This window comes from Rattus rattus, chromosome 9 (assembly GCF_011064425.1).
Source record: "Rattus rattus isolate New Zealand chromosome 9, Rrattus_CSIRO_v1, whole genome shotgun sequence".
NCBI lineage: Eukaryota > Metazoa > Chordata > Mammalia > Rodentia > Muridae > Rattus > Rattus rattus.
The window spans coordinates 66,192,886-66,220,586 of NC_046162.1; the positions used below are offsets into that span (position 1 = coordinate 66,192,886).

Consider the following 27,701-nt stretch of genomic DNA (forward strand, 5'->3'; position numbering starts at 1 on the left):
TCACGGGTCCCTGGGTTATCAGAGGATAACCGACCAGAGGCATCTGTGGTATTGCAAAAGAAAAGGAAGGGTGGGACATTTGCAGGCACTTGAGCTCAGAGCCAGTGAGCTCTGTGCTGCTGAAGGGGCTTCTTTCCCGGGCCCACATTTGCCTGCAAGAACTGAGGCCCACACGTAGGGAATGGTGAGACTCCTGCCCATGAGGCCCGATTGCCACAGAGGCTGGTCCTTGTATGTGTGGAAGAGCTCCCCACTTGTTTCTCCTCTCGACGTATCCGCTGGAGCCCACTGTCTCTTCTCATCAGCTCTGAGCTGCTAACGCCTCCCTAGGCAGCACTGTCCTGCCTTTCACCTGGGCCTCACAGCTCAGCTACCCAGTGAACCGCAAAACAAGATGAAACCATTGGGCGTTGCTAAGGAGACTGGCCCATCAGAGCCAAGGCCTCGGATGACTTCAGTAAGTCCCATGTCTAGCCACATGCCCTTGGACACAGACACATACCCTTAGGCAAGTGGGGAGGTCTTCACAGCCACCGTGTGGGTTCTTCCCCAGTGTGGACTGGAATCCTAAAGCCACCCACATTCCGTGGGGCTGGAGTTTAATTCACAGCCTGGCTTCCAGCAGGCAGACATCTCAGCAAATGTTTATGAAGCTGGACAGAGAGAGGCTGTCATTTTCCTCTCGCTCCCCGTGAGCCAGCCCAGATCCTGCCGAGGCCCAAGGCTCCTCTCAGGCTCTGGACCCAGGAAGAAGGCAAATCCTGTAGCTGCAGGACATGACAGAGCACACACCCCATATGAGACATTGTAATGGGTATGCACACATACATGCACTGATGGACAGAGACACAGGCACGGGCTGTGTTCAGCCTTGTGCTATCATGAGAAATAAGTATTACCTAGTTTGAAGAGTTCCAGGCTGGCCCTGGTGGTGCATGGCTGAAATCTCTCCACTAGGGAGACTAAGGCCGAGGGGGGTGGGGGTGGGGGCAGCAAGTTCGGACCAACATAGTGAGGCTTTACCCCTGTGCCCTCCCCGCAATAAACAAACAAACAAACAAACAAACAAACAAACAAATACTGTAAGAGAAAAAAATATACATCACAGCTAATTTACTCGGGCACTTGGAAGTGCTTGTACATGGAATTGCAAAGGTTTGAACACAAATTGGAAGGCAGGGGCTCCATCAGCTCCAGTCCTTTGTCCTCAGTGGGTCCCATTAAACCTGGCTCCTCAGAGGCTCCCCAGACCCCTCAGAGGCTCCCCAGACCCCTCAGAGGCCCCCCAGACCCCTCAGAGGCTCCCCAGACACCTCAGAGGCTCCCCAGACCCTTAGAAGCAACCGAAAGTGGCTTAGGGATACCGCTGGGACCAAACCTTGAGAAATACTACCTTCTCTTCCCTAGTACATATCCCAAACTCAGGAAGGGTCTACACCAGAATCAGCCGTTTGGGGCTTTGGGGCACTACACAACCCCTAAGTTATAGCTACCTATTGTCCAGATACATAACACAGATGTGTCCCCTCTCGTGTGGCCAGAGCTGGTTCAGTTCTCATCCGTGCTGCCCCAGACAGGGAGCGGACTGCAGGCCTGGACCTGTGCACTGACCCATCCACATCTGCAGCGAGTCTCCAGGCCAGGCTTCTGCCTCCCTCTGCGGAGTTCCTCTGTCCAGACATCCCAAGGGCTGGCCAGGCATGGTCCCAGCTCACCCCTAATGTGGCCAGTCTCAGGCATCCCCCTGGCTGTTGCTACAAAGAGGAAGTTCCAGGCCAGCATGGACAGCAGCTTGCTGAGGACGAGGACTGATACCCAAAGGTCCACCTTGCCTAGAAGGTGTGCCCTCCCATCCAGCCTCGAGCCTCCTCTCCATCAACCTCCCATGGGGAGAGGGAACAAAACTGAACCCAGGGGTCCCACCAAACAGTCTCAGCTGCCCAGGTTGGAGTGGGCCACATCCCCCAGAGCAAGAGCACCTCCTGGACACAGAGAGCCCTGAGGCATCCCAGCCAGACCGTACCATCAAAAGCTCGTGACTGGAGGCACCGGCTACCCACTGCCTTTCTCGAGTCCAGATGGAGAGGAGGTGAACACTTCTGCCACAAGCCATCCCCAGGACCCCTTCCCAGCCAGGACTCCAGCAAACGTCAAGGGTGCCTGAGACGTCCTTCTCCCCACCACCCTGCCACACTGGGACTCAGAGGATGACAGAGTGGGGCATTCCTGGGCGCTGGCTCAGGGTGAGGAGACGGGCAGCTGCGAGCAGGAGAGCACCACTGAGCACCTCTGAGGCGCAGGAGCCCCAGGCCAGGGCCAGTGACCAGCCGAAGCTGATGTGCACGCTCTGCACGTGCTGCAGGCCATACAGGCGGGCAGCCTCCACGAAGGCCAGCTGTGAGTAGCAGATGTAGACGCTGAGCCCTGCCAGGGTCAGGGCGCCTGGGGAGAGAAGGGTGGCAAGACTGCTCAGCGCGTCCTCCCGTGGTAGAGCTGACTTTAGGTCTCCTCTCCCCTCCCAAATACCACCTTTACCTCAGGACAGGCACTAAGGGTAGTGAGCTCTGAGTTTTAAGGGGTGAGTATTGGGGCTTCCAATACAGTCCTTCACCCTGAGACATCACCTGGCAAAACCCCTTGTCAACAGCCCCAGAACTCAGTTATGTCAGCAAAAGGCACAGCCCTGCAGCCTGCACTATCTGGCCTCCATCCACCCTCGGGCAGCTGTGGGGGTGAGGTGAGGGTGCATTTCTAACTGCCTGCAGCAAAAGCCACAGGTTTGATCTGCGAACGGGCATGGAAAAGAATCTAATGCATTGCACTCTGGGACAGGTAGGGATGGGTCAGCACCCACAGTGGAATGGTCACACTTTCAGGCTTGTCCAGGAGCCAGCACGGCTGGGGTCCCCCTCGCCTGCAGTGCCCAGCTCCCCATCTCTCTGCCTTAGCTCTCTTACAGCACATCCCCCCGCTGGTCCCTGCAGCCTCCTCAGCTGACGACTCTACATCCATCTGCCTCTCCTCCTGACCTCTTGATTCAGGGAACTCCGGTCTCTCACCATGCTTCCCCCTCTGAGGGCAAAGTGCCCTCTGCCCTGAGAAGGCGGGGTCAGCCTCGCCCAGAAGCTACTTTCCAACTCTCTATCTTCTTTGTGCAAAGGAAAAAAAAAATGCAGAGGCTCCGAGATGTTTCTCAGTTATAATCCTAACCCACTCTGGCTGTCAGTGGCTCCCTGTGGTGGCTTCCCATGGCTTCCTAATTGGATTTGGCACTCACAGTCAGTCTCCTGGGTCAAGGCCACGGCTGATATTTTGATTACCCTGACTTCCTTCTCCAGAGACCTGGCTCTGAATGTCTGCCTCATTACTTCTTCTCTGTGGATTCCCCATCTCAAATGCATCCCACTCCTAACAAAGGTCTCCTGAGGAGCCCAGCATCCCCTGTAGGGAGGGCAGCCATGTCTGGGAAGGGGTGCCACCCTGGGTGATCTCATCTTTGTGGTTACAGCCAGGAGAATGTAATGTGGCTGGGACAGACAGTACCAAGTTACTCAAGGGGACCCGAGCACCCGTGTCCTTTTGGCTCTGGAAGCCTTGGGTCTCTAGCCTGCTAAAGTGGCCTACATGGAGCTCAGCCTGGTGTTGTGGCTGGTTTTAGCCTGGGACTAGGGAGGTAAGGGCCAAGGACATTATGGCTCTGCTTGCCCTACTCTGTCTTCTTGTAACAAGACATCTACGCACAGAGCTAGTTTTGCAGTGGCCGTGGAGAACCTCAAGTCTCCCAGGCCAAGAAGCTCCACTCCAGTGCTCCTTAGTGGTGGGCCAGCCTTGGGGATGGTGGAGTGAGCTCTCTGATGCTCAGAGGGGATTAGGGACCAGGATGGGGATTGAGTGAGTGAGGACGCCCCACCCCCCGGATGACCCTCCCTCCAACTCACCCCCTAGCAAGAAGTAGCAGCCTGTGGCCAGCAGCAGAGGGACACTCTGGGACAGGGAGCTGAGCAAGCCGCAGACCCAACCACACACGATGAGGATGAGGCTCAGAGGCAAGACTACCATGACTGTGCGATGCAGGGCTGTGGGGAGAGGGGGCTCAGGGTCGGGCAGAGGGGCGGGAAGAGGGGGGCCCGCCTCCAAGGAAGAACTAAAGATAGCCACGCCTTCACCTGCTCCTGCCGCGGAGCAGAGGTTCAAGCGGATACCTATTTCCGGAGGGACTACTAGACCCTCCCCGCGGCCACCCCTTTCTGGTACAGGCTTCCTGAAGCTAGGACGAGAGAGGACCGCCAATGCCCTCCCCTCTCTACCCTCAGGCCTCTCAGGGAGAGTAGGCTGTCGGTGGCCATCCAACTCGAAAACTGGCCAGTCCAGAAGGGACTTGGTGGGCCCCAGGAGACCCAGTCATGCTCCAAGGTGGTCCACATCCTCAAAGGCAGAGGTAGGCTCCACTGAGAAGGAACGGAGGTAAGGGGAGGGCAGAGCAGGCTGGGGTTCTGCCGTCTGGTCAGAGGACTGGGATGGAAACCCTCTGGGCCCGAGCCTCAGAAACAGTTTGTGGGCTGAGGTGAGGTGGTTGGGTTCCAGACCTGCCTGAAGAATCAGAGATGGCACTGTCCCAGGACTCACAGAGCAGGTGCTGTATGGAGGGAGAAGCTTCCAGGCCGGAGCTGGCAAAAGGGTCGATCAGGGACACACAGCTGTTCTGTTCTGAAAGCCAAGGTGCACACGGCACACGGGGCTGGGAAACATGGGTCCCACAGCCTTGGGACCAGTTTAACTCTTGAAACTCAGGGTTATGGCTCCAAAGGAGGGGATAGAGACTAGACCTCTCATTTAGTTAGGGGTCACAGAAGGCCATACCTGCTGGGAAGTGAGTTTAAAATCTCAAACATTCTGAAAGGCCCAGATTGGGTCACCAGAGAGGAGATGCCACATTCTGGAGCCTTCCTGACTCATGTTATATGGGCTCTCTGGTCCTAACACATGACCACACACACATAAGTACCTACACATGCATGTATGCTGACCAAACACACATAAGTACCTATACATGCATGTATGCTGACCAAACACACATAAGTATCTACACATGCATGTATGCTGACCACATATACATAAGCATCTACACATACATGTATGCTGACCACACACACATAAGCATCCACACATGCATGTATGCTAACCACACACACATAAGTGTCTACACATGCATGTATGCTGACCACATACACATAAGCGTCTACACATACATGTATGGTGACCACACACACATATACACATATACATGCATGTATGTTGGGCATGCACACATATACACCTACACATGTATTATGTTGAACACACATATATAAGCACCTACACATGCATGTATGCTGAGCATACACACAAGCACCTACATATGCATGTATGATGACAACATATATAAGCACCTACACATGCATGTATGCCAAGCACGCACACATAAGCACCTACACATGTGTGTATGATGAGCATACAACACAAGTACCTACATATACATGTATGCCGAGGACACACAGATAAGAGAGAGGAAGCCACTATCACACATATGCTTACACATACAAGTTTGCTCACAGGTGTGCACACATAAACACACAGTCACAAACACACACACACTCATACACAGTCACACAATCATATGTTCATTTTTGCCTCTCGTATTCACACAACTTATATTTTCTCACACCTAAGTACCATGTGTTCACACTATACCATGTGTTCACACTGTACCATGTGTTCACACTGTACCACGTGTTCACACTGTACCACATGTTCACACAGTACCACGAGTTCACACTGTACCATGTGTTCACACAGTACCACGTGTTCACACTGAACCACGAGTTCACACTGTACCACGTGTTCACACTGTACGTGTTCACACCGTACCATGTGTTCACACTGTACCATGTGTTCACACAGTACCACGTGTTCACACCGTACCATGTGTTCACACACCATCACCATCACATTCTTAACACCTTTTGCAAGGGAAGCATCAGACTGAGGTTGGTGAGAAGGGGGATTTGGGGGGCAGCGGGAAGCCTGACATAGGAGATACCAGCCCCTGGTCACTTGGTTAAAGGTCTGTGGTCTACTACAGGGCCTGAGCATCCACCTATGCTTCCTGCCCATCCTCAGTCCCAAAGCCCCTCCTCTAACCCCTCCTTAGTCCCATAGCCCCTCCTCTAACCCCTCCTTAGTCCCATAGCTCCTCCTCTAAGACAGGGTCAGGGGTTCTCTGGCCCTGTGGAGGAGCAGCAGTGACTGAGCCCTGGCACCTGGGATCCAGCCTCTTGGTGCTCTTCTTCCTCTGACCTCCATGGAGGCCCCTAGACCTAGAAATGCTAAGGAGATACAAACTGTTAAATTACTCAGAAACAAGGAGCAGGTCCATGGCCCACCCGACCTGTCATCTCTCAATGGCACTCTAACTCTTCCCATCCAGGTCTTAAAGAAAAGCTCTTCCGAATGTAAGGAAGCATGGTGTCAGCTCCCCAACCCCCTTCTTCCCAGTCATGGTCACGATGACAGCAGCCTGTCCCTGAGCAGGGACCTTCATCCCCAAACCCTCCACACCCCAGCAACTTGAGGGGAGACCTTGATGGGATGGAACTGAGACTCCCTGGGGAGCAGATGGTGGGGGTAGAAATAAAGGAGGTAGAAGGGGAGTGGGACCAAGGGCTCTCTGGGTGTAGCTTACCTTCACAGGTGCGCCAGAGCCCGGAATGCGAGGAGAGCCGCGCGCCGCCCGAGCTGCCAGCGTCTGCCACCTCCAGGATATACCAGTAGTCGCTGGCGACCGCCGCTGCCAGCAGCGCGAAACTGAGTAAGGCGCCCAGGGCTGCACTCAGAAACAACGCGGCTAGCAGGGCCATGTGAGCTGGAATCGGACAGCAGCGCACCACGGGACACAGGGCTGAGTGGGAAGAGGAGCTAGGGACTGGCTGCACCGGGTGTCAGGGAAGTGAAGAGAACCGTGGGCTGGGAACAGTCGGGGTTCAGGACTGAAATGAAGCAGGCTAGTGAAGGTTTAGGCGATGGGAGGGCGGGAGCATCAGCAGGAGAGGGCATGGGAGGGGTGTTGTGGAGCAGGCTGGCAGGAAGCAGAGGTTAAGTGGAGGGTAGGGTCGTGGGAGAGACCCTGTCCTAGGTTCTTCTGTGACCACTGCATTTCTGCCACCGCAGGAGTGGCCAAGTATGCAAGGAAATGTATCACTTTTCTGTGCTGGCCACTCAGTAAGGGAAGAGGGAGAAATCTCAGGTCCAGGCAAAGCTGGAGACAGTAAATTTGGGCTCAAATTCCAATTACGTCACAGACTAGGCACGGTGCAGTGTGGTGTTTGGGAAGATGAACAGAGGTGAGTCTAAGATGCTCTTCCCCTGCCCCTCAGGGCTGTGGAGCAGCTGTACCAAAGCTCCTAGAAGGAGGAAGGGTTGTGGAGGGGGATGGCTGGTAGACAGACCCTGCTGGGCACGTTTAGGGAAGACTCAGGGTGTGACACATCTCAGCATGGGGCCCTGGTTTCCATTAGTCTAGAGGACCAGTGGGATAAACTCCCGGAGGCGGGGAGAAAAAGCACTGCTTCTCACTTTCTGGGCACACATACAGACCCCTGGAGGACAGGAGTCAGATGCTAGTGACAGGCAGGGCAAAGGAGCAGGGAAGAGGCCTCCCCCAGGAGGAACCCAGGCTGAAGCTGGATGAGCTGGGTTACATTTTGGAGAATGGGAGGGCCTCTGGATCACTGCCCCGGGTGGTCAGAACCTAAAGAGGGGGGACAGAGGTGGTCTTTCTTGGACACAGCTTTGACACTCAGGTCAACCAAACCCTTTCTTGGATTATTTGGGTCTCTCTGTAATATATATATATTTCTCTCTGCTAAGCTCTTGGCTTGAGGAATGTGGTCCAGAGATAAAAAGCAATCTTAGCAAAGTTATTAAAACAATATTTCAAGTGGAATCCAGCCACTGAAACAAGAATTGAAGCAAACACAGAATTCCTCCATTATACTGCAAGACGTTCTCTTCCCATGTACACTAAACCATCCCCGGCTGCATCTGCTGTGTGACGACCTCTCCAGCTGGTGTTGTCCTGTAGACACCCCTGCACTGGAACCAGGTGGTCGCCGGTGACCCAGTGATGTGGGGAAGACCAAGAACCCAATGGGTGCTCAGAGAGCCGCAGCCCTCCCTGGACAGGAGGAAAGGGAGATGGGAGACTCTCATCCCAAACTCTGATTACAGCTGGGGATAATCATGTCATGCAAACGTGAGGTCATTTAGCAGTTACCCCACAGTGCATCAACACAACAACAGTCTTGCTTTCTGTCAAAGGCTCCTTGCGTAGAAGTCTAAATTGATGTGCTGGTCTGCCCCTGCCTCTCTCTCACTGAGCCCCCTGTCCTTGAGCTGATCTGCAGAGGTTCCCGTTCTTAAAGGTCTAGTGCAGCTGTTAAGGTAGACGACAGCCAGGCCACTGCTGCCCCAGGAGGGAAGTGACAGCAAGAGGCATCGGCCTTCACAGCACTGAACGGCCCACACCCACTTCATATTCAACCCCTTGGTTCTGTGCAGCCAAAGTCACTGTTGACATTGTCCTCTGGGCAGCACTGCTGGTCCCTGGGGGTTGCCCTAATGAATTCTGCTAGTGTCCTTCCCGGAATGGCCCCAAGACAGGTGCTACCTTAGAACTACCCTGTATTCATTACTTGTCTCTTCAGTGTGTAAGCCATACCAGCCAGGCTGTGTGCTGGCCTCTCCCTGCTGCAGGGGCTCTTCCAAGCCAGCATAACCTATCGTCACAGATGTCAAAGACAGAGGTGGGCTTCTAGAGGATAGTCCAGTCCTGACTGACAGAGACAGGTCTGCATCCAAGCCTGTCTTTAACTAGGTCACATTTTCTGGGCAGTCTCTTTCTAGTGCCAGCCACGTGACTGATGAACTTCCTTCCCAAGGCTAACTCTGGCTATTGTCTTCAGCCTGAGTCTGGGGAAGCATCTGGAACTGTCAGCTGAATTACCCTCCAGCAGCTGGCCATCAGCTATCTGCCAGCTAGTTTTACTGAGCATGGTAAACACCCTTTCATAGATGAACCTCACCCAAATCACTGTCCAACGGGCCCATTCATCCATCCAGCATGCAGGGCAAAGCTAAGTTCAGCAGATGCAAGACCAAGAGAAAAAAATCATCTTGCTTGGATGAAACAAGGCTCACATGTGCTGAGGATTCACTGGACAGCCACTAAGAGATGTGACTGTGGCTGTAACTGGACTAGCAAGTAGTACCAAACCAAGTGGAACCCACAGGGTCTGCGAGGCTCCACTTGCAGAGCTGGCCACGCCTACCACCAGCTAGGGCTTTGCTGTGGAAAAGATGTTCCCCATTGCCATGTTTCTCTTTCTCTCTCTCTCTCTCTCTCTCTCTCTCTCTCTCTCTCTCTCTCTCTCTCTCACACACACACACACACACACACACACACACACCAGACTGCACTTGCAGTGACCAGAAGCCACCTGCTCTGTGCACCCACCCTTGTCAGTTCAGCTGGCAGCTTCTGACAGGAACTTGGATGACAAGCTGTTCAACAGTGCCTCTTCTGATGCCACCAAGGGTGCTCTGGAACGCTAGCTGGCTTTTTACCTCCTTGAAGTTCAGAGAGCAAGAAGAAACTCTGTAAGCTGACTGCAGGAGGCAGGGTTCAGGGCACAGTGCCAGTTCAGAATGCCCCACTTTGGGGGCTATGGGCGTACAGCCGAGACCCAGATTGGCCCCTCCCTGTTGAAACCCAGCAAGACCTATAGACCGAGACAGTGGACAGGAAACTCGAAGCTGTGCTGGTTCCTGGCCTTATTCAGGGTGACTTTTGCTCACGTCAGGCAGTAGGGTCCCCAGTGTCAAGACTGTGGCAGAGCTGGCCTCCGCCCAGGCCGGCCTGACATATGTCTTGTCATCCCTTGTCGCGCCCACCTTGTCTGGCAAGGAAGACGCAACACCGTCGGATCCTTCTTAACAGCCTTTATTGCAGGACCACCTCGTTTCTGATACAGGGACCTCAAGCAGCAAGAGCACTCGCCTTATATAGACAGCAGGCTGAGGCTATGCTAATTGTCCTTCAGGGATTGGCAGAGCAGGAATCACCTCATTAGCATGATACTGCTCCCTCATTAGCAACTGATGCCAGGTGCAAAGCTTGCACATGCGCAGTACCGCTGTTCACCACAGGAGGGCGCCCTACAATCCCTGACCGGGTCCTAGATCCACCTGGGCTCAGATCTCCACCTTGGTGCTTGCCTGTGGCTTTGACCAGCCGTCTAGACATAGGTCCTTTTCTCTCACATCTGTGTTGTCTAGCCTCTGCTCTCTAACCCCTCCGCTCCTATGATTTCTGCGGTAAGATGGGAATGGTCCCAGCTCCTAATGTTGTACCCTGGTTCCCTTGTTTTGCTCGTTACTGTTGCACAGAGCTGGTCTAAGCCCTCGGGGAGGCCACCAGGATGTCTTAGGTGGATCTGGAGACAGCCAGGCCCCAGATGTCCAGAGCAGCTCCTGAAGTGGGCTCCCAGGAGTCATGCAAGTGAGCACAGGCGTACACACCACTGCCACCAGGAAAGTGCGTGGCCTGAATCCTTCACACACGCTGAGCCTGGGCTTTGCTGGGCTGCTGCAGACAGAACCAAAGCCCGATAGGACGGTCAGTTTGGTTTCCAGTGGTCCTCAAGCTAAGCTGCAGGCAGCTCACTCCGCCCTGCTGGAAGCCTCAGGTCACTTGAGCTGTCATTTCTGTTTTTTTTTTTGTTTTGTTTTGTTTTTTTTTCCGGAGCTGAGGACCGAACCCAGGGCCTTGCGCTTGCTAGGCAAGTGCTCTACCACTGAGCTAAATCCCCAACCCCTTGAGCTGTCATTTCTAACTCTGCTTCATGCCTCCTGGGTTCTGAAGGTCTTACTGGCTTCCTGTTGATCCTCCTGGAATCAGTGAACAGGGTAGGAACAGAGCAGACCTAGACTCTATCAGCATGGGGTGCAGAGTAGTACACCTGTGAAGTCTGTACCCCGCCTGCCTTTTAGAACCGTGCTGTGTTACAGTGGGCTGCGCTTTTCCCCACATGCTTGGAGAAGTCATACGGTTTGAGCACGCACAAAATAGCCCAGGCTGACCTCAACCTCCATATGTATAGCTTAGGATAACTCAGAACCCCTGATTCTTCAGCCTCTGCTTCCAAAGTTCTAGGATTACCATTAGGCGGCACCTCCCCTGGTGCCTTAGTTTCTCTTGCTGTTGTGATAAAATCCTCTGACAAAAGCACCTGAGAGGAGCAGTTACCCAGGGCTCACAGTTCAAGGTGCAGTTGGTGCCTATGCGGAAGTCGGGGTCAAGGGAGCAAGAAGCAGCTGGTCGGTCAGGAAACAGGACAATGAGTGCACCCTGACGCTCATTTCTGCATCACTTAGCGCAGGATCCACCTCAATTAGTACAATCGAAATACTCCCCACCTTATAAGTGATGAAGTTGACAACACTGTCCATCACACTTGCTGCTTTGCAAAGGTCTGCAAAGGAAGCAAGAAAAAGGAAGTCCTGGGAGCTGCAGATGGCTCAGTGGTTAAGAGCAGTGACTGCTCTTCCAGAGGTCCTGAGTTCAAATCCCAGCAACCACACGGCGGCTCACAACCATCTGTAATGGGATCTGATGCCTTCTCTGGCATGTCTGAAGACATCTACAGTGTACTCCTATAAATGAATAAATAAATCTTTAAAAAAAAAAAAAAAAGGAAAAGGAGGTCCTGTTCTGTGTGACCTCTGGGAGGTCGGGCAGCAGGATGGAGTTCAAGGCCAGCCTTGGCTATACAAAGCTCCAGGTCAGCCTGGACCACATGAGGCCCATCTCAAAAGACCAAACAAACCATTTCCCCAAGACAGAAAGAGCTTACGGTCCACTTTGTTAAGTTATTTTATTCCATTACCCCATGGTAGGAGGACTCATCAGAAGGACAGAAGAATTATCAGCGCAAACATATATAAACCACATCTACACATGGGCTATGACAGCTGCCAGGCATGGAAACATCAAGACCAGAAAGGGCTTGCACAACCCTCCCTTCACCCCCCTCCCCACCCCATAGGTCTGGGCAGAGAACACTGTCCCTCATCCACTCCCTTCCTCAGTGCTTACGTCCAGGTCACAATAGAGCAAAGCCACAAAACCAAAGAGAGGTGGCCACACAGGCTGAGCCACTTTAAAGCAAAACCCCAAATCATCTGATGTCCAGTTTCGAAATGTCACGGTCTCCTGTAAGACACCAAGACGGCCAGGCGGGCCTGGAAAGCTGGGACAAGTGGCTTAGCCGTGGCATGTCACTCAGGTCCAGGTTGCCCCAGCAAAGGCTCAGCGTAAGGCAGCCAGCTGCTCAATGGACTGGCGGACCGTCCTCGCGGTCTCCTCGAACTCTTTCTGTTTGTTGTTGGTCTCCTTTGCCTGGAATGATGAACAGACACAATGGGGCTGCAGTGTGGCCCAGAGGGAGGGGCTCGCCTAGCAAGGGAGACACCACAGTTTCATCACCACTGCAACAAAATAACAAAGTACTAAAAGGAAAGTTATTAATTTTGTATTACTGGGAATTGAACCTAGGCCTCAAGCATAACAAGCAAATACTTACTGAGCTACAAGCCCCAACTTCTCTTCCTTGATACACCCACACAAGCAGGCAGGCAGGCAGGCAGGAACGCACACACACACTCACTCACACAGGATTCATGTAGCCCAGGATAGCTTTTTACTTTCAATCCTCCTTCAGCCGACCAAATTATATGGGATTGCACCCTAGGACTGTACCCCCTGGCACCAAGCCAGCGTTAGTGTTGTAGGATATTTGATCACATTGAACCCCAAGATTGTGTTGTTTACTGGAAAAACCTGTTTCTAGTTGTGGTGTAGTTCAGCCCTTAGCACTCACCTTTAATCACTCTGGCTGGAACACAGACATGCCCTTAACATGCAACTTTAATCCCAAACAATGAAGGTAATGTTAGTTTGTAGAAGGAAGCACCCATGTGTGAAATGATGTCTAATTGAGTGGCAGACAAAGTGACGAATCAGAGAAAGATTTGACAGAACAGGATATGCTCAACTCTCATGAGAAGGGAAGAAGGAGAAGCTATTTAAGAAGCAGTGTAGAGAGAGAAAAGAGGAGGCAGTTTTACTGAGAGAGTTTTTACAGAGACACGTTGAAGAGAACAAACTAGACGCAGGTGAAGAACAAGCCAGAAAATGAGAAGGAGCCAGAAAATGAGAACAGACTGCCAAAGTTAGTATGAGGCCAAGCAGAGCAATTCAGGAGTCTGAGAGAGAGAAGCCAGATTGAATCAGTCAGCTTGAAGAGGATTTGAGCCAGAACAGCTGAGGTGAACCATCCAGCTAGAGTTCAGAAGGAACTAGAAAGAGTGAGTTGATTCAGAAGCGTTTCAGAGGCTGAATCCATGCTAGGCCTAGATTAGATTGTACAGAGACTAAAACTTCCAGGACTAGGCCTAGGTTAGCACACGGGAGCAGTGAGCCTGTAAGAGGACAATTATTACAGAAGAATAAAAGTCACGTTCACAGATTGGAGAACTTAATTTAAAAATAAGTTGACAAGAAAAAAAAAAAGACTGAAAAATGGCTGTGCTCCTTATGGTATCTCCACAGACCCACAGAGCTACCACCTTAAAAACCGGAAGGGATGACTGGCGTGGGGCACGCTTTTAATCCCAGCACTTAGGAGGCAGATAGGTGAGTCTCTGAGTTTGAGGCCAGCTGGACTACAGAGTGAGTTCCAGGACAGCCAAGGAGAAGCCCTGACTCATAAAACAAACAACAGCAGCAAAGAACACTCAGGGGTCTGGGAAGGCACAGCAGTTAAGAGCACGGGCTGCTCTTCCAGAGGACCTGGGTTCAATTCCTAGCAACCACATGATGGTTCCAGTTCTAGATAATGCAATGCCCTCTTTTGACCTCCACAAACAAAACACCCACACATAAAATACATTATAAATTAAAAAAACAGGGGCTGGAGAGATGGCTCAGAGGATAAGAGCACTGAGTGCTCTTCCAGAGATCCTGAGTTCAAATCCCAGCAACCACATGGTGGCTCACAACCATCTGTAATGGGATCTGATGCCCTCTTCTGGTGTGTCTGAAGACAGCTACAGTGTACTTATATATAATAAATAAATCTTTAAAAAATAAATTAAAATTTAAAAAGCCTCTGTTTTTAAGGAAAATGAATAAATAAATAAATTTTTTAAAAAAAAGCACATAGTAACACATGCCTTTAATCCCAGCACTCAGGAGGCAGAAGTGGGTCAATCTCTGTATGTTGAGGCCAGCCTGGTCTACATAATGAGTTCCTGAGTTCTAGGGCAGCCAGGGCTAGATGATGAAACCCTGTCTTTGAAAGAAAAAGAAAACCTGGGAGAGGGGTTTGAGCCTGGAGAGATGGTTCTTTTGACTCTGTGCCCAATCTAGTATTAAATGTTTATTGAACTCCAACTGTGCTTCAAAACAACAACCACAACAACAACAACAACACTACATAACGGAGACTTTGATCAGCAAGGCCGACCTCACTTGCCCATCCCCAGAGTGTCTGAGCATGCTGGACCCAACACTGTCTTCAGTCCTCCCTGTTGACAGAAAACCATCATCCTCGACACTGAGTTACCAGTCGGTTATCTCACAATGCCCTCCACCAAGGAACGGAACTCACAGCTGAAGTGAAACCGTGGTAAGCAGGACAGCAGGTCCTAGTCTCGGCCCCGGCCAGGGTCAGCTGGAGGTCATCCTTCGAGCATGAGGAAGTTTGCCAGTAAACCCCTCCCCAAATCCTCCCCCTAAAACAGTGCGAGGGTAACAGAGGAGAACACAGACTGCCTGATAAATTTGGACTTCAGATAGACAAACAATTGCAGTGAAAACCCCATGCAAAACATGGGGTGTTCTCAGTCCCAGTGGACTCAGGTTTACTGTGAGCTCTGGACTCTGGCCACCTTGACTCTTCATGCCCGGCTGCATGGGAGCCACCTCCCTGTGGACTCACCTGTGCCACCTACTTCCCAATTACAAGAGGCAAAGCTCAGCTGCCCTGTCTGCTTCAGTGTCCCCTTCAGACAGTATTCTCTATTCCATGTTCCCAAGCCTCTACTACTGCCACCACAGGGGATCAGCCTGTGATAAGGGCTCCTGACAATGCTTGTCACTCAGTTGGGAAGGTGACCCTACACAGGAACCACCACTGAATCACATTCTGAGGGAACAGGTCTGCTGCTGCACGCCAGCTCCAAGCCACGCTCCAGGTCAGTCCCCCGGGTTGAGGGTGCTCCCTGAGACAGATCCCCCAGGGCTTCTGGGGACTGAATTTGCTCAGTCCTTACTTTCGGTCATACATACAATTTTGTTCTTGGCTCTTTGTTTGTCCAGTTTCAAAAACTCGCTGACGGTTAGTTCTTCCACCTGCTTCTTGACTGTAAGGAAGGCGCAGCCAGGGGAGTGCTTCCTATGCTCCTCTCTAGAAAACCAACAGACCTCCATGTCAAAAATGCCACCGCCACTCACAACCTGCAGCCCATCTCCCATCTCCACGGCTGTCTTTTGGTGCACCCTGCACTGCATCAAGGGCAAACATGTCCCAGGAATGCCCCACACAGCCTATCTTCTCTCTGTAAGGTCTCCCCATCCTTATGGTCACAATATTTTTCTGGATTCTCTAGTGATCAATAGGAGGCTACATGATTTTTGTTTTGTTTGTCAAGACAGAGCTTCTCCATGTAGCCCTGGCTGTCCTGGGCTTTGTACAACTTTGCTTTGCAGACCAGGCTGGTCTCCAATTCAGAGATCCACCTGCCTCTGCCCCCTCAGTGTTGGGACTAAAGGAATGCTCCACCAGAGACGCCACCCGACCCTGTGGTGGGTTTAATGAAAATGGCCCCATAGACTAATAAGGAGTGGCACTATTAAGAGATGTGGCCTTATTGGATGAAGTGTGTGTCACTGGGGTCAGGCTCTGATGTTTCAGATGCTCAAGCCAGGCCCAGTGTCACTCTCTCTTCCTGCTGCCTGCTGATATGGAAGTAAACTCTCAGCTGCCTCTCCAGCACCAAGTCTGCCTGCATGCGGCCATGCTTGCACCATGATCATGGACTAAACCTTTGAACTCTAAGACAGCCCCAGTTAAATGCTTTCCTTTATAATGCTGTGGCCATAGCCCCAGCTAAATGCTTTCCTTCATAATGCTGTGGCCACAGTGTCTCTTCACAACAGATCCCCTAGGTCCAGACAGTGGTGGTGACCACCTTTAATCTCAACACTCAGAAGGCAGAGTTCAACCCAGCCTGCTTTACAGAGTTCCAGGATAGCCAGGGCCGCACAGAAAAACCCTGTCTCAAACAACAACAAAACAAACAAACAAACAAAAGAAACCCTAAGACACATCCATACCTAAAAATTTGTAAATAAAATTCACTAAGCCTGACAGCTTGAGTTCCATCCTAGGACCCAGAGAGTAGAGGACAGAGATCTAATGTCTATAAATTGTCCTTCAACCTCCACACATCATCACATATGTATATTGTGCATGCATGTACCTGCTTGTACACACACACACACACACACACACACACACACAAAGACCTGCTAGAAATCATTTCAGTTTACAGTAATGTTTTTATAACGTTAGCACAGATTCTGAACAAGGTGCAATTGGACGGTAATCCAGGACTCTGCTAACTCGCACACGCCTGCAAAGGGACCATATCCTGGCTATGCTCTGTCACAACACTCAACCCAGGACTGCAGTGAGAACACAGCCACACAAACTCCAAACACAGGCAATGTTAAGTCTTTTTTTCCCCTTTTTTGAATTTTACTTTGGTGTATGAGTGTTCTGTGTATGTGTCCCATGTGTGCTTGGTGTCTGCAGAAACTGGACTCGGGCATCAGATCCCCCGGCACTGGAGTTGTAGTCGGTTGTGAGCCACCAGGTGGGTGCTAATCAAACCTAGATCTTGTGCAAGGCAACAAGTGCTCTTAACCTCTGAGCCATCTCTCCAGCCCCGGACCTTGCGTTTTTGACACGGGACCTCATTATGTAGCCCAGGCTGATCCACCAGTGCCTCCTGAGTGCTGAGGTAGGTGGCATGTGTGGGTCTCCATGCCCAGCAAGACATCTAGCCTTAAACAAACAGGCAAAAGAAAACACAGCTCTTGAGTATTCAGTCAGGTTGCTGTGTCTGTCTGTCATGCCTCCCATGTCCCCTCACCTTCTTTGCTGACAAAAGTGATGCTTCTATGGCCTCAATTTTCTCTCCAAGAGAAGCACCAGAGTTGTTTCTCTCTGGTCAGAGGGTGCTGCAGTTTTTAACCCCTAATGTGTCTTTTGGCTGCTCTTCCAGAGGTTCTGAGTTCAATTCCCAGCAACCACATGGTGGCTTATAGCCATCTGTAATGAGATCTGATGCCCTCTTCTTGCCTGCAGGTGTTATATATGCAGGCAGAATGCTGTATACATAAATAAATAAATCTAAAAAAAAAAAAAAAAAAAAAGAGCCAGGGCTGGAGGTATAATGGGCAAGCAGAAGAACAGGTGTGCATAAGGACGAAACCCAGAGTAATGACGAAGCGAAGACCCGAAAAGTGACTTCTGCAGTGTGTGGATTCTATTTCAGTACAGCTGTTTCTAAAGAATCATGGTCAGGGGCTGATAAATCATTTCTCTGCTGGTGAAATGAACCAATTCAAGCCAGATTAGATGATATTAATTGCAGGCTAATTGGAAGGCTGCTCTCAGGTGAATTCACTGGCCCCAAGGACAGAGGCCAGGGGAGTCACCATGAGAAGGGAAAGAGGGGGTAAGGGGAAGAGAAAGAGCGCACATAGAGAGGAGGGGGAAGAGAAGGAAGAGCAGGAGAGAGAAGATCAAAAAGTCTGGATTATATAGGGAGGAGTCTTGGGGGGGAAAGGGCAGTCTGGCCCCTGGGCTGAAAAGTTCAGGGGTGGGGGTGGGGTATGCCCGTGAGGCACCAAGGGATGCTGGGAGAACCTGGAGGCCAGGTCTGTTTTTGGTATGTAAAATATGCACCTCAGGGGTTGGGGATTTGGCTCAGTGGTAGAGCACTTGCCTAGGGAGCCCAAGGTCCTGGGTTCAATCCCCAGCCCCAAGGAAAAAAAAAAATATGCACCTCAGTCCTGGGGTCTGAAATCAAACTGGGGCCACAGAAATGGTCCAGCAGGTAAGGATGCTTGCTGCCAAACCTGCTCACCGGAGTTCAATTCCAGGGACGCATACAATAGGAGAGAACTTACTCCTCAAAGTTGTCTTTACTCCGACATCTACCATGACACCCACATCCAAACACACACAAAAGAAAAACATAAAGTAATAATAATAATAATAATAATAATAATAATAATAATATAAAAATATCTGGGACTGGAGAGATAGCACAATGGTTAGGAGCCCTTTTCCACAGATCTTCAGTTAGGTGCTTTCCCACAGAACCTCAGTTCCCAGCACCCCACATAAGGGGTCTCATAACAGAATCTAACTCCAGCCCCTAGGGATCTGATACCCACATGCACGGCAGAAATTGACATACATGTGCACATTAACAACATCGACAACAGCAAATCTTTAAAAATCTCAGGCAGGCCGGGCAATGGTGGCACACACCTTTAACGCCAGCACTTGGGATGCAGAGGCAGGTGGATCTCTGAGTTTGAGGCCAGCCTGGTCTACAGAAGGAGTTCCAGGACAGCCAAAGCTACACAGAGAAACCCTATCTGAAAACAAAAACAAAACACAACAACAACAACAACAACAAAACCTCAGGCAAAACAGTGCATGTTGGCAGCACTCAGGAAACCAAGGCAGAAATTAAGAATTCAAGACCAGTCTGAGCTGTGTAACAAGTTCAAGACCAGCCTGGAACACATGAGTAAGAAGCAGGTTCTTCTACCAAATACAAATGGTTTGTCCCAATTCCAGTTCTTCCCAAAAGACTCCCAATGGGAGGGGGGCACCAGGAAACCCTCGGAGGGTAGCCCGCGGCACTTACATAGGGTTGTCATCCGGTTCCCAGCCTTCCAGTTCCTTAAAGCAGAAAAAACACTGGGCCAAATCAGGCTCATTCTCGGTAGGGCAGTGGATGAAGCCAGCCTCCGCCATCTGAAAAGGACAGCTCGTGAGCAAGGATCAACAGTCTGACCTTATCCTAGCATCTCCAGCAATCATTCCGGGCCGAGAGCTGAGGCAGCCTCTGGGAACAATGGGAAGAGGCCAGGTCTACGGGGCCTAACAGTAGGGATAGGGCAGCCTTAGTGGTTCAGGTAGAGGATGGGGAGAGTGGAGTGGCCTCGTGGAGAACAGAGCAGTCTTTCCCCGTCCTGAGCAGAGCAAAATAGACTGGCTAACAGAGCGAAGCGAGGTTGGGGAGTTCTGATCCCGGGTCCCACCACTAAGGCACCGTCCGGCCCAGGATGGAGTCGCTTGAAGCTGGGACGGAAATGTCTGTGTACGGACGCCGAGGTGCGAGTAGGGGGCGACTCACCCGCTCTGGGGTGCAGGAGCAATCCTCCAGGAAGGGCCAGTTCTTGAAGGTGGAGATGCGGTGGTCCTTAAGGTACAGCTGCCAGGTCGGAGGCAGCGCCGGAGCACCCATGATAGCGCCGCCACAATCCCTAATTCAAAACCCGCGGGCGGAGACGCGCCGCAGAGCAGGCCGGGAGCGCCCCGCCCCCGCGTCCTCGCCCGTAGCCTTCTGGGAGCAGGCGACGACTGTAGCGCCTCGCAGGCCACGCCCTCTGGAAAAAGTCGCCTTCCGGGAGTGGACGGCGCGAGGCCAGCCCGGAAAGTCCCGCCTCATGAGCCTCCGCGCGTGGCCTTCCGGGATTGGCAGGCGCAGGGCTTGCTGGGAGTTGTGTCCTCTGCGGCGATTCCTTCTTGTTGTTCGGTCTAGTATCAGCTGGAGCTACTCAACTGCCTTCCAGAAGCCCCGGAGAGAGTCCGAGAGTGGCGGACTGGCCTAGGGTACCTCTCTAAAGCCTGTCGGCTGCAGGTCCCACGTGCTCTGCGGGTTCTTCCTCCTTCAGGGTTTGCAGGCCCTGGCCAGCTAGATAGGTTCAGTGCTCCACCCAGCTGATAGAGTGCCTCGACCCACCCACAGGCTGGTGGAGAGGGCACCCTTAGGAAGATCCTCCCTGCAGCCGCCATCCTTCCTGTAGACACCTTGGGATGGAGGCGGGGTCTGTATACATGCCTCAAAGCTGGAAAGTCAATGGGTGTGTATTTCTGAGTCCATCGGCCTAGCTCAGACTAAAAGGAAGCAGCCGTACACCTCAAGCGAGTCCAGGCGCAAAAGAAAAATATTGCTTCCTAAGTATGACTGTTGGCTGAGCCTAGTGGCGATGCGGCAGCCTTGCAGTGGGTCCGTTTACAGTGTTTCTGTTCGGGCTACCTGTGGTTGCAACAGCTTCTAAAGAGCCCCACACTACAGACAGCAGGCTGGGCACATCCCGAGCACAGCCCTGGTTGGCGTGGCAAGCGAGTGCCCAGTAGTTTGGTTTCCTCTTCAGTTAACCGCAGTAGGCTCCCCGCCAGTGGGCCTCCACTGTGGACCAGGCCACTTCACAGATTGTGAGGAAGAACAGGTCATACCGCGTATGTATGACCAGCTGGAACAAGAGGGGTTTTGTCATGTCCCAAAGAAACATGGGTCAAGTATCAGTTCCTGTACCTCCTCCCAGCGCTTCTCACCCTGCCCCCTACCCTAAAGCTCTCCAGCCCAGGGGTTGAGCATCTCTACCCTGTATAGTCCAGCCATGTCTACCACTTGCTCCCAGACTCTCCACTTCTCTCTTGGTTTGCTTCCCCTCTCTTGCCCTCTCTCATCACTTCCTCTCATCTCTCATGGCCCGGTTCAGACAGGACTCTTCCAGATGCCTGTGGTGTACTTTACATATCTACAATCAAACCCTTCTCTACCACCAAACGTGGAGTGGGCATGTCCTCATTTTCATTCATTCATTCGTTCATTCATTCATTCGTTCGTTCATTCATTCATTCATTCGTTCATTCTTAAAGGTCTCAGGCATTGCTCTTTATCCTCCACCCAGCAGTTGATTCAGGTGGTTGGACACACCCACAGCCAAACATTGGATGGAGCTTGGGGACTCTTATGGAAGAATAGGGGGGAGAGTATGGACTCTGAAGGGTATAGGGACTCCATAGGAAAACCAAAAGTATCAACTAAACTGGACCTTGGGGCTCTCAGAGACTGAACCACCAACCAAAGTGCATACACTTTGCTGGACCTAGGCTTCTCCCAGCATGTGTAGCAGATGTGCAGCTTGGTCTTCATATGGGTCCCGAACAACGAGCGGGTAGCTATCCCAAAAGCTGTTGCCTGTCTGGGATATGTTCTTCTGGCTGGGCTGCCTCGTCTGGCCTCAGAGGGAGAGGATATACCTAGTCCCATAGAGGACTTGATGTACTGGGGTACTGGGGTAGAGGGATACTCAGGGGGAGCCCACCCTCTCAGAGGAGAAGGGGAGGAGTATGGGGGGAGGATTTTGGGAGCAGATGACCTGGAGGGAGACAGTGAATGGGATGTAAAATGAATAAAAATAAATATAAACATTTGAAATAGCAACAGGTGTATGTACCGTGAGTCCCAACTTAAGTTGTCTTGAGTCAGCCCTGCACAGACAGCTCAGATTCCTCTCCTGCCCAATGTTACAGTAGTAACTTTCTTCTGAGTCCCTGACAAGGTAGGTGAGCTTGCTAATTTCATGTCAACTTGTCAAAGGCTAGCATCATCTGAGAGGAAGGAATCCCAATTGAGAAAACGGGCTGCAGTCTATAAAGTGGGCTGCAGGCAAGCCTGTAGAGTATTTTCTTAATTAGTGATTTATGTGGAAGGCCCAGCTCGTTGTGGGTGGAGCCACCCCTGGGCAGGTGGTCCTGGGTTCTTTACGGGAGCAGGCTGAGCAAGCCAGTAAGCAGCACGCTCCATGATCTGCATCAGCTCCTGCCTCTCGGATCCTGTCCTGTTTGAGTTCCTGTCCCGACTTCCTTCAGTGATGGACTAATGAGGTGGAAGCATAAGTCACATAAATTCTTTTCTCCCCAACTTGCCTTTGGTCTGTAAGAGTCTAAGATTCGCTGAAGAATGATATTCTGGACTCAAATAGTATGTAAACACAAAGAGTGTTTTATTCTGCACTAGTCCAGCATGCTGGGGCCTCCCATTACCAAGATGGACAACCAAGTGAGCTCGCAGGCTCCTTTTAAAGCACATTGGAATTCCGGGGTATAAGATCTTTAGTTTACTCTAGCTCTAGGCATTCAAAAACCATTATCAGGGCGTGAAGGTTGGAGCCTGGAGTTTTCTATTAGTAATTGGCTTGCATGGACTTGCCCAGTTCTTAGGCCCAGTCTTCTTTTTTTTTTTTCCGGAGCTGGGGACCGAACCCAGGGCCTTACGCTTCCTAGGCAAGCGCTCTACCACTGAGCTAAATCCCCAACCCAGGCCCAGTCTTCTTAACTGCCAATTCGAAGTCTGTCACAGAATCAGCCTAACCTCAGGTCTCTCAGGTCTCTGTGTTCCATCACAGCAATAGTAGCCCTAAAACAATAGGTTCTTTGTTTTATGTCCTCATCTCCATCTCCTGCCCCATCCTTATCCTCCACCGCCCCTCCCCCCACTTAGGCATAAGTGCTTGATCCTTTGTCCTAGTTCTACTTTGCTCCTCAGCCTTTGCTGAGAGATATTAACTCCTAAGGGGACTGCCAGGTGTGAGACTCCACAGCTGTAAAAAGTTTAGTAGCAAGGACAAACCTCTGTCCTTTCCAAAGTATCTGTCACTCAATCCCAGCCACTTGGGCTGAGGGTTTTCTAGAGGAACATTCCTTTCCATGTGAACTCTGTGTTTTCTAGCTGTTGACTAGAGATTCCATTGTAATCAATACTGTGACGATACAACCAGTTGTAGGATCATAAAATATTCATGTTAGACGGTCAACTTTTAGACCACGGAGTCCAACCCAATCTTTCAGGAACAAAGCTCTTTATTATTACAAAGTAACATTCGTGGTCCAGTGAAAAGCCCCTAAGCCAGCATTCCAACCAGCAGCACTAATTGAACGCAGTAATTTACAGAAAGAAGAAAGAAAAAAAAAAAAAGACACAGTGGTGAGGTGTGCAGCTGTACACCGCAGAGGCAGAGACAGGCGGATCTCTGTCAAGGCCAGGCTGTTCTGCAGTGAGTTCCAGGACAGCCAGAGCTACACAGAGAAACCCTGTCTTGAAAAACCAAAAGTAAGATACATGTGTACGAGTGTTTTGCTTGCATGTATGTATATGTTACCATCTGCCTGTGCACTGCCCATGGAGGCCGGAAGGATTCACATCCCCTGAACCGGGTTACAGGAATGTGAGTCACACGTGTGCTGGGAACTCAATGAGGGAGAGTCCTCTAGAAAAGTCATAGAACTTAACCACTGAACCGTGTCTCCAGTCACCGCTACTGTTTTCCCTCTATCACGCTTATGCTTGTGTGTGTGTGGGAGAGTGTGAGTGTGAATGTGTGTGTGTGTGTGTGTGTGTGTGTATTTGGGTTTTGTTTGTTTTTGTTTTGGTTTGGTTTTTTGAGACAGGGCCTCTCTATATAGCCCTGGCTGGAAGCCACTATATAAATCAGGTAGAGATCAGCCTGCCTCTGCCTCTTCAGTGCTGGGATTTAAAGTGTGGACTTTTATGTCCCCACCCCATCTCCCGTGGGGGGACATCCACCACTACAACTGTCTAGGGTTTTATAAGGTAAACTATACTTACTGTTTCAGAACTGTTTTAAACACAAAGGCTGAAGGCACCGAGCACATTGACATTGTTATACACCAGGCAACAGGGTCTCATGCATGCTCGGCCAGCACTCTGACAACACAGCTATCCCCCTGGCCCAGGTCAAATGTGTGTGCTTGTATGTTGTTGTAGCGCTAGGGAGTGTTGTGTGTGTGTGTGTGTGTTTTGTGCTGTTTTATTGGGTTCTTACACTTCTGCTTCCCTGCCAACCCCCACCCCCATCCCCCAACGCTAGTGAAGGAGTAAAATGAGTGTCATACTCTAATGCTCTCCACCTTATTCCCTTGAGACAAAGTCTCTCACTGAGCCTCAACCAAACTGGCTACCAGAACCTCCACAGGTCCTCCCTTCTCTGCCCCTCACAGTTCTGGGTTTACAGATACACAGGGGCGGGGCCATGCCTGGCCCTTAGCAAGCGCACTGGGGACTCAAACTCGAGTAAGAACACAGGGCTCACACTCACTGAGCCATCTCCCCAGCCGAGTCAAAACTCTTAAAGATTCGTTTATTATGTATACAGCGTTCTCCTACATGTATACCTACAGGCCACAAGAGGACACCAGATGGTTATGAGTTACCACGTGGTTGCTGGGAATTAACTTAGGACCTCTGGAAGATCAGACAGTGCTCTTAACCACTGAGCCATCTCTGGTAGGTCCTCCCTACCTGCCCCAGTGTTCTGGGCTCCTGAATGGAACACACACACACACACACACACACACACACACACACACACACACACGGCGCCTTATATTTTAATATGCCATAAACAGCTCAATGGTTGGGCCACTCCCAAACCTCCACGTGGCTAACGCGCTTTCCTGATTTCCCTGAGGTATTACTTACTGTATTTCATCTTTGTTGGCCTAGACAGGGTTGGGGGGTGGGGCCTCTCTTCCCCCGCTCTTACATGTAGGCTGTCTCTCTATCCTGATTTCTTTTTTTTTTTTTCGTTTTTTTTCTTTTTCTTTTTTTTTTTGGAGCTGAGGACCGAACCCGGGGCCTTGTGCTTGCTAGGCAAGCGCTCTACCACTGAGCTAAATTCCCAACCCCTCTATCCTGACTTCTAAGGCCTGGTCTTTACTTCTTTCCCAGCATGGGGATTCTCTCCTCCTGCACCTCCCTGTTTCTTCCCTGGGAATCCTTAAGTCCCACCCTTGTCTCCCTGCCCCGTCATTGGTCACTGGCAACTTTATCAATCAAAAACCAACTGAGAGCAGGAACCCTCATCATCTTGCTGTGGATTCTCTGGGGGAACCCAATTAACATAATACAAGTGTTAGACCAAGTCCACAGCACATCTCTCCAGCCAGAGCCAAACGTCTTCTAGCCATCACAATTTAGTGTGTAAATTTCTTGAATTTTTATTTATTTTAGCAAAATCCGCTATGTGCGATGTTCCCGTTATCTGATATGTTGTGTTCACCTCTACCACTGAGATCACCAACTCTGAGTTGGGTAAGAGGCTGGCGGACTGGATTTATTTCTCAGCTTAATCATAAAAATAAACTATGAGAGATTCTGTTAAACAGGGCTGAGATGAACAAAAGGACAACAGGGAAGGCCAAGGTTGGCTTGGCACTGTCCGGCCGCTGTTTGATGAGTCCCGATTAGCTAAGAACACTGCAGTGTCACCGCAATGTCACAACAGTTGGAGGTCAAAGCATTTGGATCCTCCTCCATCTGAGAGAATAAAACAACCAAGCAACTGATAATTTATATCAACCCAAAAGAGGCTCCTCTACTCTTCCGCAGTCAAGTGACTGCTTGATTTCTTCTCTCTGTTTTTAAAATGATTTATTCTTATCGTACGTGCATTGGTGTTTGCCTGCATGTGTGTCTGTGTGCCATGTATGTGCAGTGCTTGAGGCGAGGCCGGAAGAGGGTATTGGGTCCCTTGGAACTGGAGTTGCAGATGGTTGTGAGCCACAACATGGGTGCTGGGAATTGAACCCGGGTCCTCTGGAAGAAGAGCCAGTGCTCTTAACTGCTGAGTCATCTCTCCTGCCTCCAATTTCTTCTCACTTGCTGCCCAGGCCTGCCTGTTCTCTGTGTCCCCTCCCCAGCCGGATTATTCAGTAACATGCTCTGAGCAGCTAAGGTCGCTTATATAACAGAACCACAGTTCTGCCCACCGCTGTCTGTTGACTTGCCTGTTCCTGCTCTAGCCAGGTTATTCAATGGGTATGTGGAAACTCAGAGCTCCTGGGGAAAATCTGGAAGGTTCCTGAGGCCAGGTGAAATCAGATTCTGGAGTTAACCTATGGGCAGCTCCTGGATGCTAGGCAACCAGGCCCTGATTTCTCAGCTAGTGTCAGAGAGCAACTTGATAGGGCCTTATCTCTAAAAACCCAAACCAACCAAAAACAAAACCCCCAAGGTCTCCACAAGTATCCTAAGAGCCAGGGCACGAGGTTTGCATCTATGAAAGAACCATTTCTTGTAGTCTGGGTCAGTGCAGGGTCACTGGGGAACCAGGAAAAGAGTAGGGGCCTAGTCACTGGGCCAACTCTCCTGCATTTTCAAAGCAAGGAGACCAAGTAATGGTAAACCCTTCAGTCTATCTATAAATAATCGCATGGAAATCTAGAGAAAAAGATAAATAAAGTAATTGTTGCCTTGTCTACTGCACCAGGCTGCTGAGAGTTGTAGGACAATGTGTCTCCTGTCCTGTGAGGTACAGGGGGAAGGTAAGAGGCCATTGGTTGTCAGCTCCACGCTAGGCCACTGACTTCTTTCAGTCGATAACTTCTGGGTTTTATTTATTTATTTATTTATTTTTGGTTCTTTTTTTCGGAGCTGGGGACCAAACCCAGGGCCTTGCGCTTCCTAGGCAAGCGCTCTACCACTGAGCTAAATCCCCAACCCCCTGGGGTTTTTTTTTTTAATTTATTTATTTTTATATATATGAGTACACTGTAGCTGTCTTCAGACACACCAGAAGAGGGCATCAGATCCCATTACAGATGGTTGTGAGCCGCCATGTGGTTCCTGGGATTTGAACTCAGGACCTCTGGAAGAGCAGTCAGTGCTCTTAGCCACTGAGCCATCTCTCCAGCCCAATAATTCCTATTTCGTAAGGGGGTTGGGGATTTAGCTCAGTGGTAGAGCGCTTGCCTAGCAAGCGCAAGGCCCTGGGTTCGGTCCCCAGCTCCGAAAAAAAAAAGGAAAAAAAAGAATTCCATGCTTCCCTATTTCGTAAGGGGAAGGGATAACTTTTTACGTTTTAAAGTAGCATCTTTAATTTTTAAAAAGTATTGATTTTGGAGATGGGAGAGTTGGCTCAGCAGTGAAGAGCACATGATGCTGCTCTCCTTAAGGACCTGAGTTCAATCCCAGCACCCATACTTCCTGTTACCCCAGCTCCAGGGGGATCTGGGACCTCGGACCCCTGTGGGCACTTGCATTCAGGTGCACATACCTCCCTATATACATAAGAGTGATAAATTTTAAAAAAAAACAACCTACTGATTGTTCTTGATGTTTATGTATGTGTGATGGATGTGTGTGTGTGTGTGTGTGTGTGTGTGTGTGTGTGTGTGTGTGTGTATGTGTGTGTGCAGAGTGTAGCTCCCGTGTGGGGATCAGGACAGGTTTTTTTTTTCCGGAGCTGGGGACCAAACCCAGGGCCTTGAGCTTGCTAGGCAAGTGCTCTACCACTGAGCTAAATCCCCAACCCCCAGGACAGGTTTTGAGAGTTGGTTTTCTCCTTCCACCTGGGGATCCCAGGTGGTCAGGCTGGTTCAGCAAGGGCTTTCACCTACTGAGCCATCTTTGGCTTTGGCCAGTCT

The 27,701-nt window shown here is 50.8% G+C and overlaps 2 protein-coding genes across 2 annotated transcripts; both read right to left on the reverse strand.

Annotated features, from left to right (window-relative positions):
* Positions 1 to 2,165: 2,165 nt before the first annotated feature.
* On the reverse strand, positions 2,166 to 7,051 carry Tmem235 (transmembrane protein 235). The gene is made up of 4 exons (XM_032913014.1): positions 6,722 to 7,051; positions 4,627 to 4,707; positions 3,939 to 4,076; positions 2,166 to 2,442 (listed from the first exon to the last, which is right to left on the reverse strand). The coding sequence occupies exons 1-4, from the start codon at positions 6,894 to 6,896 to the stop codon at positions 2,201 to 2,203; spliced, it is 636 nt and encodes a 211-aa protein (XP_032768905.1). The 5' UTR covers positions 6,897 to 7,051; the 3' UTR covers positions 2,166 to 2,200.
* A 4,899-nt stretch (positions 7,052 to 11,950) lies between these two features.
* Positions 11,951 to 19,794, reverse strand: Birc5 (baculoviral IAP repeat containing 5). The gene is made up of 4 exons (XM_032914019.1): positions 19,600 to 19,794; positions 19,108 to 19,217; positions 15,446 to 15,563; positions 11,951 to 12,493 (listed from the first exon to the last, which is right to left on the reverse strand). The coding sequence occupies exons 1-4, from the start codon at positions 19,708 to 19,710 to the stop codon at positions 12,404 to 12,406; spliced, it is 429 nt and encodes a 142-aa protein (XP_032769910.1). The 5' UTR covers positions 19,711 to 19,794; the 3' UTR covers positions 11,951 to 12,403.
* Positions 19,795 to 27,701: the final 7,907 nt, after the last annotated feature.

Excerpts from the sequence above, each read along its gene's own strand:
- Tmem235 (XM_032913014.1), bottom strand. The coding sequence starts at position 6,896 with ATGGCCCTGCTAGCCGCGTTGTTTCTGAGTGCAGCCCTGGGCGCCTTA. Across the intron at positions 4,708-6,721 it reads GCTCTGGCGCACCTGTGAAG|AACAGAACAGCTGTGTGTCC; the intron begins GTAAGCTACACC and ends CTTGGCTTTCAG. Across the intron at positions 2,443-3,938 it reads CTGCTACTTCTTGCTAGGGG|GCGCCCTGACCCTGGCAGGG; the intron begins GTGAGTTGGAGG and ends TTCTCTCCCCAG.
- Birc5 (XM_032914019.1), bottom strand. The coding sequence starts at position 19,710 with ATGGGTGCTCCGGCGCTGCCTCCGACCTGGCAGCTGTACCTTAAGGAC. Across the intron at positions 19,218-19,599 it reads GCTCCTGCACCCCAGAGCGG|ATGGCGGAGGCTGGCTTCAT; the intron begins GTGAGTCGCCCC and ends TGTCCTTTTCAG. Across the intron at positions 12,494-15,445 it reads AAAGAGCCAAGAACAAAATT|GCAAAGGAGACCAACAACAA; the intron begins GTATGTATGACC and ends TCATCATTCCAG.